Raw genomic sequence first — 12,530 nt, forward strand, 5'->3', positions numbered from 1 at the left:
TAATTAAAAAATAAATTTTATTAAAAATAATATTAATTTAAATTTAAAATATAAATTAATAAATATTAATATATAAATTAATACAAGACTTTACTATATGAAATAAAACTCGTAAATGAATTGGCCAATTTGATTATGGATCTCCACATTTATGCAAGTGCACCGAGGAAAAAGTTTTGAAAATCACAAGGGGCTATACTTAGCGCGGGCCCCACTCAACGTTCCCCGAACTCTCGATCTGGGCTCTCTCTGTAACTGACGAACCGTTAAACAGTACCCGACCATCTTCATCCTAACTCCTCTCTCCTTTTTCATGTCATAAATCAAAAGAAAAAAGTAAGGCCCATTTCCGTAATTCCACTCAAGAGACAAAGTAGCAGGACAGCAGCAATGCAATTAGCAAAGAACATATGCCACACGACGCTCTTTTCATTTTACAGCTGTGAACAATCTCTGCTGCCTCTTCCTCTCACATGGCCACCACCTAGCCGCCACCTCACCCCTAGTTAACCTTCCCTCAACCATGGTTAGCAAACAACTCTTGACCTTAGTTAACTCTCCCTCTCTTTAATACCTGCTCCTACTCGTTCAGTCTCTTCTTACTTTAGCAGCTCTGTCTTCAGTCCTGCTTCCAAACTTCCAACCATGGCCGCATTACACCCTATCTTCCTGTTTCTCGCTCTTACTGCCCTCACTGCCTCCGTCTCGGCCCACAATATCACCGAGATTCTCTCCGGTTTCCCGGAATACTCCGACTACAATAACTTCTTGACCCAAACAAAACTCGCCGACGACATCAACACCCGCCAAACGATCACCGTCCTCGTCCTGAACAATGGGGCCATGTCCGCCCTCACATCCAAACACCCCCTCTCCGTTATCAAGAACGCACTCCGCCTCCTTGTCCTTCTCGATTACTATGACCCACCTAAGCTCCACCAAATCTCCAAGGGTTCCACCCTCACCACCACTCTCTACCAAACTACCGGAAATGTCCCAGGGAATCTGGGTTTTGTGAACATCACTGATCTCCAGGGTGGCAAGGTCGGCTTCGGCTCCGCTGCTCCGGGCTCCAAGCTCGACTCCAGCTTCACCAAGTCCGTCAAACAAATCGCCTACAACATCTCTGTCCTCGAGATCAGCTCCTTCATCAACTCACCGGGGCTCCTGACAGCACCGGCTCCATCGGCTTCGGGCGTAAACATCACGGCTGCACTTGAGAAGGCTGGTTGCAAAACTTTTGCATCATTGATTGTTGCCAACGGTGTGATCAAAACGTACGAGGGGGCGGTTGAAAAGGGTTTGACTCTCTTTGCGCCGCAGGATGAGGCTTTTAAGGCTAAAGGAGTTCCTGATCTGAGCAAGCTCACGAATGCCGAAATAGTCTCGCTTCTATTGTATCATGCACGTGCTGGCTACACACCAATCGGGTCGCTGAAGACCACCAAGGATCCCCTCACTACGCTAGCAACTAATGGTGCCGGGAAGTACGACCTGACCGTTACATCAGCGGGTGACTCGGTCACGCTTCACACTGGAGTCGACTCGTCCAGAGTTGCTGAAACGGTGCTCGACTCAACGCCTTTGGTGATATTCAGCGTGGATAACGTGCTTCTTCCGACCGAGTTGTTCGGGAAATCACCTTCTTCAGCACCGGCACCATCACCGACGTCTCCAAGCCCCGCACCGGTTGTGGCACCTTCTCCGGTGACTGAGGCGCCGTCGCCACTGTCGGCATCTCCCCCTGCCCCACCGACAGAGACACCGGGAGGTGCTCCGGCAGGCGCGCCTTCGCACGAGTCGCAGAACAGCACCTCGGATAACGGAGCTGGTCACGTTAAGGGATCTGCATTGGTGGCAGCACTGATCACTGTCTCCGTCACTGTAGTTTCCTCTATAGTCTTGTCCTAAATGGTAAATTCGGAGGGTCTGAAATTTTGTGTTTCTATTTGGCTAGGAGTTTTTTCGTTTTACCTCTTAAATTTATTTAATTAATGGGTGAAGAGGATGGTGGGGGGTAAAGTGAGCGGGCTGCGTATTTTAGCGGCCACCGGGTGAAGGATGAGGTGAATGCTTGCATTTGTTCAGACGTTTTTTCGTTTTTGTCGGTGTATTTGATTTGTTTTATTTTAAGAGATTGTGAAATTATCGGGTGTTGCATGTACCATTTAAATACCCGTGATTTTGTTGATGTTTTGACAATCAAAGAGCGAAGCGATAGATCCGACCGTTGGGCCACGTGGAGAGAAAATAAAACTCTGGCCTCATTTTTTTTTTCCTGTACGGGAGAGTAGGACCACTGTCTTGATTGGGGGCCGTAATTGAGCAGTGTCGGTGTTTTGGCTTGTCAAGTTCGGCTTGACTCCAAATACTTAAGTCGGGCTCGTTCGTTCGAGATTTATTTTTTTAATTTTTTTATTCGAGCTTGATTGATAATTTAAATTCTGAATCGAGTTGGAGTATGAGTTTGAGTTTGTCTTTAAACGAGTTTGAGTCGAGACAAATTCAAGTTTGAATACGATTTTTTTTTCTTTTTTTTTAATAAGATTTGATAATTAATAGATAAAATAAATAAAAAATTTAATATTAAATTTATATAATTAACCAATAGAATTTTTATTGAATTATAAAATTTTTAAAATTTATAAGTAATTAAATATCTAATTAATAGATATTTATTTAAAATAAAAATATATTATATTTTTATATATATTATTAATACATATACTTAATATCATAGTATATTAATTTCATATATGACTTTTATATATTAGTATATAAAATTAAATTTTACTGATTAATTATTATATAAATTATAAAATATATTTATGAAATATATTTTATAATATATTTTATAAATATAAAATATAATATATTTTATTTTTTATAAAATATATTTATTATATAAATATAAATAATTAGATTATATATTATATATTTAAAAAAAAAGTCTCTTTACTCCTTGAGGTTAATCGTTCAGTTTGACCGTTGGGTAAATTATTATTATTATTATTTTATTTAATAATTAATAAAGTGAGATTTTAAATGTATTAGTATATTTTTTTATTCAATAATTAAAAAAATAATTAAAAAAATGTAATAAAAAAAAAGTTGGATATGTCCAACGGTATGAATGAGGTTGCATAATAGTCGAATCATTTAATTATAAATTATATATTTAATTATAAAAATAATATTTATATTATTAATTAATATATATTTATTAATATATGAATTAATTTTAATCGAATCAAGTTAACAAATTAACTCTAAGATAAATAAGTAAATCTTAATTGAATTTAGTCAAATGTTTTTGAATATGTTTTATTTATAAATTGAGTAAGTATTTATTTTTATGAACGAGTTTTTTATTTTAAAAGTCAAATTAGATTTGAATTTAATCACGTGAATACTGAGTGAGCAATCCAATGGATTAGTTGATTTACGATTCTAGTATTGAAGTTTCATGTTGGTTGGTGTCTGTAACTTTGTGGGAAGGGAGGGGATGGATGTTTCGAGAACGTTGATGATAATGTTAATGTCACTTCGACACGCAGTCATGATTTCACGTTGTTGGGAAGCCAAAAGGATTATAGGTAGCGTCGTGTCATATACAGCTGTGGCCTTCCTTGCTGCCAGTTGCTGGAGCTGTTTGACCGCATCAGGGCGTGTTGTGGGTTCTTTCCCAACTTTGTTGCGAGCCAGCGATGGGTCGAGAGAGTCGTAGTTTTGCAGGGCATAATAATTGAAATCATATTTAATTTCGATGATTCTGTAGTGGCTTCCAAGGCACAAAAATATAAAGAAATTATCATAAGCCCAACACAAATTATGAATTTATAAAAATTCACTTTATGATTTTCGAAGGCTGAATCTGTCTTGGGTGCATGCAGACAAAATACATGTAGGTCCAATATATAAAATTACTTCAACCTATTACATCAATCGAGACGATAGAATAAGATAAGATGAGTTTGGATTTTGTTAAATTAGTCAGAATTTATTGAAAAATGTGAATAAAGTAATACGGTATGTGTTAGAGACTACAGTCCGCAAATTTCCTCGCAACACTATGCAACAGATTAAAAAAACCCACCAACACAATAATTGTGGTGTCCGTGTGGGCCTTTCTTGCAACTTTTAAGACGTGGCAATAGGGAGAGCGAATATGCTGTTTTGAGTGCTTTTGGGGCCATCACGGTTTCCATTACTTTCACTTGCCTCCAATCCGGAGGAAAGTAAAAAGGTTCATTAGAGAGAGAGTTTACCCTTTTTTGTTATAAGATTTAATTGAAATTAATTAAATTTAATCTAATTTTAATATTTAAATATTTAATTCTTAAATTATTAAATTCATCTCAATTTAAAACTTCTCTATATATGAGATTTACAATCTTTTTCAACTCAACACATCTTTATACGTTAGGATCCATAATCTTTTGTTAATTTTTCATGAGAGAAAAAATATTTGTAACTGTAAATTGTATAGCTGTTGCATAATCGTTTTGAAAAAAAGAATAAAAATAAGATTCACATGAAAAAATTATATTTTTAATAATAAATTTCACTCATTTTCAAATAGATTACACGAGATTTACGTATTTCACGATTATATATAAAATTACTTTTTTAGATGAGTACTATATAACTTACTCTACTTACTTAATTTACTATTATTTATAAAAAATTTAATTCATCTCAACGTCTAAATGTAACGGCACAAACACAATAATTTACCTCAACACCCATTGGACCCGCTATCATTTATGAACTTGGCCATTAGTGTTCAGCAAGCAGTTAAAGGGCTGGAGAGGATGGGGGCAGGGTAAGTATAATGGGAGGGACCATAAATATGTGGTCGCTTTGGGGCATAAGTTTGAATCTTGTCTCCAAGTCAAAAACTCCAGAGTTCCCATAGGTGAAATAGGCAAGCATCTTCCAATTTGAATTTCAAGGGTACCATATCTTCTTGGTGGATTGCTAGCCCCACCCACACTCGTTTCTATTAATTATTATTGTCATACTCAGCAGCCCTTCAGTTTTTAAGAAATAAAATATGAATAATAAATAATAAAAATAGATGTATAGTGTAGGGATGTAGAATAAATTTTTTATTATTATTACTGTCTTTAGCATTGTTTATAAACATGTGTCCCTGACAACTAAACTAAAAATTGCTCTGTGTTTGGCCCAAAACTACTTCATCGTCGACTAGCCCGAAAAACATCCATATGGGCTGCCCAAACGACATGGATCAAGGCAACCAATATCCACCCATCTGTTTATTCAAATATAAACTTTCTTATCTCATTTTATTTTATTTTATTTTATTATTATAAATTTTTTAAACTTCTATACAAAATATAATAAATAATTTAATTTTTTTAAATTTTTAAATAAAATTAATATTAAAAAAATTATATTATAATAATATTTTATTCAACTTTTAATAAAATATCTCATATCATCTTAACAGGATAATCAAACAATTTTGTTAGCCGTATTTGATTATCTAACCCAACTCAACTCAACTTAACTCATTTAATTATTATAACTTTTCTAATTTCTAATATAAAATATAATAAATAATTCAACATTTTTAAATTTTAATTTTAATTTTTTAAATTTTAAAATAATATTAAAAAATAATATTTTAATCTTCCATCTTAATACAACTCACCGTCCAAATCCACAAAGCAGACTGACTAGTTTTGTACTCTCTCTCAGCCATTGACACTAGAATGCACCATTGAAGTGCCTAAACTTCTAGAAGGATCTTGATCGAACAAAATGCTTGTCAAATTCTGTAAAGCCCTCGAAATTTAGACGCTGTAAAGACGAATTCGAAAAGCACGCTACTTGAGCGAGACATAATGGTTAGTCTTTCTTTGCGTACTTTCATCGAACACCTTCAGTTCACGAATTAAACCGTGATTATTCACGCTGTTGCCTTTTTTTGTTCCTTGGGGTTTCGAAGTCAGTTACGCTGCACACGAATCTCGGTGACATCAAGTGTGAGATTTTCTGCGACGAGGTCCCCAAGGCCGCCGAGGTAAGTTCTTCCCCCCTCCAGAATTTAGATATTCACACTCCAATTACAGGCTTTCTTATGCGCTGTAATTTTCCTCATATTGATTGTTTGCTCTGTATCATGATTCATGGTGCGTTTTCTTATCATCTTCATCCACTTCATTAGTCTCATAGCTCGTTTGACTTAAAGGTGTTGTTGTAAATACTTGTAAAACAATAACTAAGGTATGATAAGTTCTTTTCCCTCTCACAGCTCATCAGAACGATTTCAAATCGGCATACCCTAGCCTCTCAAACAAAACTTAGGCTGATTATTAAAAAGCAGATGTTTTTAGTAGTGATGTAGCTGTGGTTCATTCAAATGCAGAATTTTCTGGCTCTTTGTGCAAGTGGTTATTACGATGGGACCATATTTCACCGAAATATTAAAGGTTTTATGATTCAAGGTGGAGACCCAACAGGTACAGGCAAGGGGGGAACCAGTATATGGGGGAAGAAGTTCAGCGACGAGATAAGAGAATCTCTCAAGGTAAATTAGCCTAATGTACGAGGTATAGTTAGGTCACGATAATTTTCCATTTACCTGATGTATAGTCTTTGCTTATATTGTAGACTTTGGTTGGTCACCTCTTGTCGTTTTCTACTGATTTGCGAGAGTCATGGCCTTGATCCATCCCCCATCCCTCCACAAATGCCCACCCCACCCCCCCCCCCCCCCCCCCCCCCCCCCCCCCCTCTTCCTTCTCTCTTTCTCTCTTGGTTTTCTGGGACCGCCATTTTTTGTTTGTATATTTGTAATGGCTATATTAATGCAAGATCGTTGAATTTATTCACAAAACCAAAAGTAGCCACGATCTTCACCTGGTTAGTGAATGTTATTGTATATTCATAGAGGACTAGCGACATAATCTTCTCCTTGAATTATGACAACATGATTAGAGGCATGATATGCTTCAGCAAAGATCCATAGTCTAGTTTGCTGTGGAGTTGCTCTTTATGACTATGAATATTGAACAATAACTTTTGGGTCTAGTAACTCTCAATTTTTGCATCCTTTTTCCTTCTCTTTCCTGGCTGCAAGCTAGAAGCTGCCTAACAAGATTTTAGCTGTACCATAATAAACGTGACCCTAATCCAGAACTTCAAACATTATTTTGCCAACCTTATGGAAGTAGTTTCCTTTGGAATCCAGCCCCTCGTTGTCCTGTATGGATGATTTGTTGGGGATAATAGCACATTTATGGTATTGAGCTGTCTATAGTCTTAGATTGTCGATTATGGTATTTGGGTGAACCTTTTGGCTACTTCCTTTGCACAGGTGGATTCTCTACTTTCTTATTAAATCACTACTGGCTGTGTTCTTTCCTTTGTACACTTTCCATGTGAACGTGTGTGCCTACAATCACAGTTCTTATCATCTCCTAGTAGCGGATATCCCCACACTGTTGCATGGGATATTCACAATTGAGTTTTTAGTTTTGAAGATACTTTATTCTTGATGTTTAAGCTTAAAATGTCCCCTTCTTTCTAACTATTTTCCAGCACAACGCAAGGGGGATACTTTCAATGGCCAATAGTGGCCCCAATACTAATGGAAGCCAGTTCTTCTTAACATATGCGAAGCAGCCTCATCTGAATGGAGTGTACACTGTGTTTGGTAAAGTGATTCATGGGTTTGAAGTCCTTGATCTAATGGAAAAGGTACATTATTGCGCTCCCTAAGCAAATAATACTTTTTTGCTATTTGGTAGGAAGTAAAGTTTTTGGTAACATAGATATTGGTTAAGGCTGTATGTATGGGATATATGGGATTTGTACTGCAATAGCTTGTGTCTCCAAAAACGAAAAACGTGGCATTACTGAGTTAAACTTGGGTTTGCGCAGACTCAAACGGGTCCGGGAGATCGGCCACTAGCAGAGATCAGACTCAATCGCGTCACAATGCATGCTAACCCACTTGCTGGCTAGCCTTGGCTTGAAACATTTCTGGCTTTTCTGCATCATGGGAAGGTACTCAGCGTGTTACAATAATTTTTGGATTAGTCTCCTTACGGTAGTGTTACACTTCAGATCAGCCGCAGCAGTCAACTTGAGCTAAAAGAATGGCAGAGACATTTCTGTTATTATTTAAGAATTATATTGCACTTGTATTATTATATAAATGTCCAGCAGCATTTGAATAACTTCAAAACGTAGGGCACGTTTGTTAAATCATGCCTTTCTTTTTCTTTTTCTTTTTTTCCTCAGCCGGCGGTGAAGACTTCGAGCCCGTTTGGACTAATTTAATCAGTTTTCAAGCATAAAACGAAAGTTCTCATTTTCAAGAAGCTTGCAAAGACTTCGAGCCAAGTGTCGGATTTTTTTATTTTTATTTTTAAAAAAGAAAGTTCTTCCACATGTATCGTTTGCTTTTCACCATGACCTTCTAGTTATATCAGTTCAGACACAGGAATCTCCATGTTGCTCGGCACAAAGGTGATATAATTTCTTGTTCAAACTAATCTTCAGTTCAAATAATAAAAGCCAATACCCCTTTTTTCATTCTCCCATAAGCTATTTCCCACTTGAAATTAAAATAATTAAAAAAAAGATAAGTTGCTAAAAATTATGCAAAAATTAGAAAAAGTAATATCAGATCCAATGGCAAAAGCCATTGAACTTGAGCCTACTGCAAGTTCGTATAAGCTATGACGATTATTGTTGTAACGTATAAAAGTGGGAGCTAGGTGGGTTTGTACCAATCTTGAGGGCAATGTATTGCAGGAGATAATTGAGTGGCAGAGAGACCAATGGTTTTTACTTGTTTTTTGGATTGTAGGATTGGATGGTGAGGTGGACCACATGGTTGATGGTGAGAGGTACATGATTCATTGATTATGAACAGTCATTATTCCCTGTGCATGTGAAACTTCTAACACGCTATGTTGCTCTTTAATTCACTAGTTTTGAGCTGTGTCTTACTTGTTTTTGTCGGTTCTTCTCTTTAACATCTTATTCAAATTCTGCATATCAAATGGCCTGTCTCGAATCCATTCTCTTGCTTGAACCTTTCACGGAAATCGATTCTCTATCCCACAATAAAATCCAAATGCAGCCTGCCCTATTCTCTGTTCTAATAATGATTTGCTGTGGGTGTTTTAAAAGTTAAAGAAGGTGGGAGTTCAATGCACACATAGTAGGGAAACTAAGCAAGTAACTTTGTCAATATTATGATGGGAAACATTATTGAGGATGTGGGGGTGGCACAGGATATAAATATCAATCATTAATAAGAAGATATTCATTTCAAATAAAAAGATTTTGTAAATTCCAAGTGCTATGAACATCATAACCAGAATATAAGGCAATTAGATCATTTTGATTATGAAGTCTCATTTCGTAGTTGACTACCACGACCTTCATCCTCATCACATGCCTCCTATGGTAGTGCAAGGCCTTTGGTGTTAGTAATGCAAGAAATGAGTATAGGAGCTAGTGGTCCTTGTTCAAAGAGACATTATGAAGGGTAGGATCCCTCCCTATTTTACACCTACATGCAAAAAGAGGTGTATTTTTTTACATAACATGAAAAGTCATAATTACTTTGTTCATCTCTCTCTCTCTCTCTCCCCGATAATTTTTGTTGGGATTTTCTTTTTTATCAAAAAATAAAAGATTGTAATTCTATATTGGCCATTTAGTTTCATAATTTCTAGATAAACCTGAGCAGTCTGATGTAGCTTCTTCCAAGAAATAAGAAGCACTGTGGTTTATTTTCTCAGGTCAATTGCCAATCAGCAAGTTGAGGGACCATGTCAGACGATGAAATTGGGCAAAAAACACCACCGTCATCATCATTATGATAATACCCTGCAGTGGATGGATGATAGAGATAGAGGGGGGGCGGTGGGATTGTGGTGAAGATGATGATGGAGGAGAAGAAGATGAAGCCAAAAATGGGGGGGTTCATTTTCCAAATAAAATGAGCATGGCTCTGGTACTCAATCAATTACAGTGAGAAAAAAGGGACAAAAGGAGAGAACCTAACCACACTTACTACTGATCAGTGATCACTCTTCATCCTCATTACCTTTCACTTCCTTCCAATTTCCTACTCATTCTCCAAATACGTGAAACTCCATTTGCATTCTTCTGAAGTCTAGATTAACGTGAAGTGATTACCTAGTAACAAATCATTTTATGATAAATTTTGCATGGCAATTATCTTGCCAGAAAGGATCGACTACAAAAAAACCCTGGTTTTCTAATATTTTTAAATGGATGCAAATGATCACTGAGCGTGACGAAACAAGTAATAGCTGTTTTGATCATATGCTGTACGTTCATATTCTAGAGCTAATTATACGACATAGATTTAATTTCATGTAGACAAGCATGATCAGGAAACGACAGATCGAGCCATTACCATCCTCATCATCAAGATATACAGTAATTAAGTCTTTAATTTAATGGGAGCTCATGTAGCCCCAGTAATTTGCAGGCAAGAATTCCGGTAAATTAAACCAATATACTTTAGTGGGTTGCATCAGAATCAGTACTGAGTGCTATTATATAGCTTTGTAATGACTAAGTTCACGAACGAGACGAACGAGTTGGAAGATCATGCCAAAGTCGTCTTCCATGATAGACATAAGCCTTTACGTCATGTAGAAGAAGGATCCCGAGTCATTCCCGACGGTCTTCAAACTGAAGGAGAAATATTCTAGAATTTAAAAAAGTTACTCAGAAATCATCACTTTGATTCAAAAGCTTAGGCGTCGGCAAACTCTCTTAATAAGTAGACTTAACGTATATAAAATATTCAGTTAAATATACCGAAACTCAGATAAATCTAATTCTTTAAATTATATTCTAACCCTACTACATTGTTCCATGTGACTCAACCCATTGCCCAGGAGAAAAAGTAATCAGTTAGGCTAAAAGCAAATGAAGGGAAGCCATCTTCTTCTTCTTCTTCTTCTTCTTCTTTAATTATTATTATCTGTATTTATATTATATTTTACTCATAATAATCTTTCTTCTTATTAATTTAAAATTTCAAAATAAGCGATGATTTCATATCTACTTATGTAATTATGAGTCCATGCATCAACGTTTAAGTGGAGAGAAGTACTAACTCTATAAAAATATTTTAGAAAATCAAACTTACAAATGGATATAACTTGATATAATATTAATTTAGAGATTTATTTTTATAAAATTTATTTATAAATCAAATATTTTTCTTTTGCCAAAATCTCTCTCTCTCTCTCTCTCTCTCTCTCTCTCTCTCTCTCTCTCATGTGCATTTATAAACACAGTGTGACAGCTACATGGTTCGTAGTCACAATTGTCCTATTTAAAGTCCGAGAGAAGCTGTCGCTTACACTTACAACCCACATTTTTATTCGCTGCTGATCTGTATTCACTTGCCTATAAACAACCCCATCTCCCTAGTTCGCTCCCTCACTCTTTTATTTAATTGTGAGGTCCTCTATTTTCCCCAACAAAGAAGCAAAATTTCAGGGGGAAAGAAAAATGTGCATTTCCATACCACGTAGTTCCCTGTGTTCTGGTTTCTGCCTTCCACGGTCGTCAAAGCCACAAAACCTTCGACTTCGACGGCTTAGCAGGTTATTTCCTCCACAACTCAGATCTCTCTCTCTCTCTCTCTCTCTCTCAATAGAGTCATATACGTGTAAATTAACAGGAAAAGAAGATTATTGAAAGAAGCAAAAGAGAAGAAAAGGCTGAGGATAGCGAAGGCAGAGATGGAAGTCAAGAACTTGAAATTATACCTGAAGAACCGAAGCATCATAGAAGAGAACGAGAAGCTGAGACGGCAAGCTATGCTGCTTCACCAAGAGAACCAGACCCTGTTATTGCAGCTCCGGAAAAAGCTCCCTCAGGAGAAACAGCAACAACAATCACAAACATGAACACATACTGGTATTGCTACGCTGCTATGCAGAAAACAAAAAGATTTACGAAGGAATAGGGAACTTTAGGTCTTTGATCTTTTGAGGGGCAGTCTCAATGAATCCTCTCTCCTCTTTTTTTCTTCTATTTTTCTTTTGGTTTTCTTAGCTTAAATTAGACTTGGTAACTGAAATGATTATGGCAGGGAAGAAGAAGACGAAGACATGGGTTAACTAATAATGATATTGGCCTTCTATGAATGGCTTGACTGTGTGTGTTTTTATGAGTATTAGAACGTAGTGATGTTACAACTATATGCATCGTTAATTGAATATAATCTTGCGTTACTGAGTTTTTAGAGAGGGTTTTACTTTTCAGAGCATGTTCAGAATATAACAGTGAGAAATACTATATTCACGAACAAATTACGTAAAAATAAATTCATAAACGTAATATGATATGATATGCTACATTATAAAGTTATTGTTATGATAAAATAGATCTAATCAATCAGTTATTGTTATGATAAAATAGATCTAATCAATCATATAAAATTATGTAATTTTATGAGTTTATTTCTATACAATCCCTTCGTCTGTAAC

The 12,530-nt window shown here is 36.2% G+C and overlaps 2 protein-coding genes and 1 long non-coding RNA gene across 4 annotated transcripts; all 3 read left to right on the forward strand.

Moving 5' to 3' along the window:
• The first annotated feature begins 577 nt into the window (after positions 1 to 577).
• Positions 578 to 2,145, forward strand: LOC122301223 (fasciclin-like arabinogalactan protein 10). Its single transcript, XM_043112420.1, has one exon. The coding sequence runs from the start codon at positions 646 to 648 to the stop codon at positions 1,909 to 1,911; it is 1,266 nt and encodes a 421-aa protein (XP_042968354.1). The 5' UTR covers positions 578 to 645; the 3' UTR covers positions 1,912 to 2,145.
• Positions 2,146 to 5,685: 3,540 nt separating this feature from the next.
• On the forward strand, positions 5,686 to 8,571 carry LOC122301224 (peptidyl-prolyl cis-trans isomerase CYP18-1). 2 transcript variants are annotated; one of them, XM_043112422.1, is made up of 6 exons: positions 5,686 to 5,876; positions 5,978 to 6,052; positions 6,398 to 6,559; positions 7,573 to 7,731; positions 7,915 to 8,040; positions 8,278 to 8,571. In XM_043112422.1, exons 1-5 carry the CDS (start codon positions 5,874 to 5,876, stop codon positions 7,996 to 7,998), a joined length of 483 nt encoding a protein of 160 aa, XP_042968356.1. In that variant the 5' UTR covers positions 5,686 to 5,873; the 3' UTR covers positions 7,999 to 8,040; positions 8,278 to 8,571. The 2 variants fall into 2 exon arrangements, with proteins under 2 accessions (XP_042968356.1, XP_042968355.1); XM_043112421.1 differs by lacking the exon at positions 8,278 to 8,571 and having other exon boundaries at positions 7,915 to 8,241.
• A 2,552-nt stretch (positions 8,572 to 11,123) lies between these two features.
• LOC122301226 lies at positions 11,124 to 12,286 on the forward strand. Its single transcript, XR_006240150.1, has 2 exons — positions 11,124 to 11,642; positions 11,720 to 12,286. It is a non-coding gene; the product is annotated as an uncharacterized LOC122301226 (long non-coding RNA).
• The last annotated feature ends 244 nt before the right edge of the window (positions 12,287 to 12,530 follow it).

The sequence above is a fragment of the Carya illinoinensis genome, chromosome 2 (assembly GCF_018687715.1).
Source record: "Carya illinoinensis cultivar Pawnee chromosome 2, C.illinoinensisPawnee_v1, whole genome shotgun sequence".
NCBI lineage: Eukaryota > Viridiplantae > Streptophyta > Magnoliopsida > Fagales > Juglandaceae > Carya > Carya illinoinensis.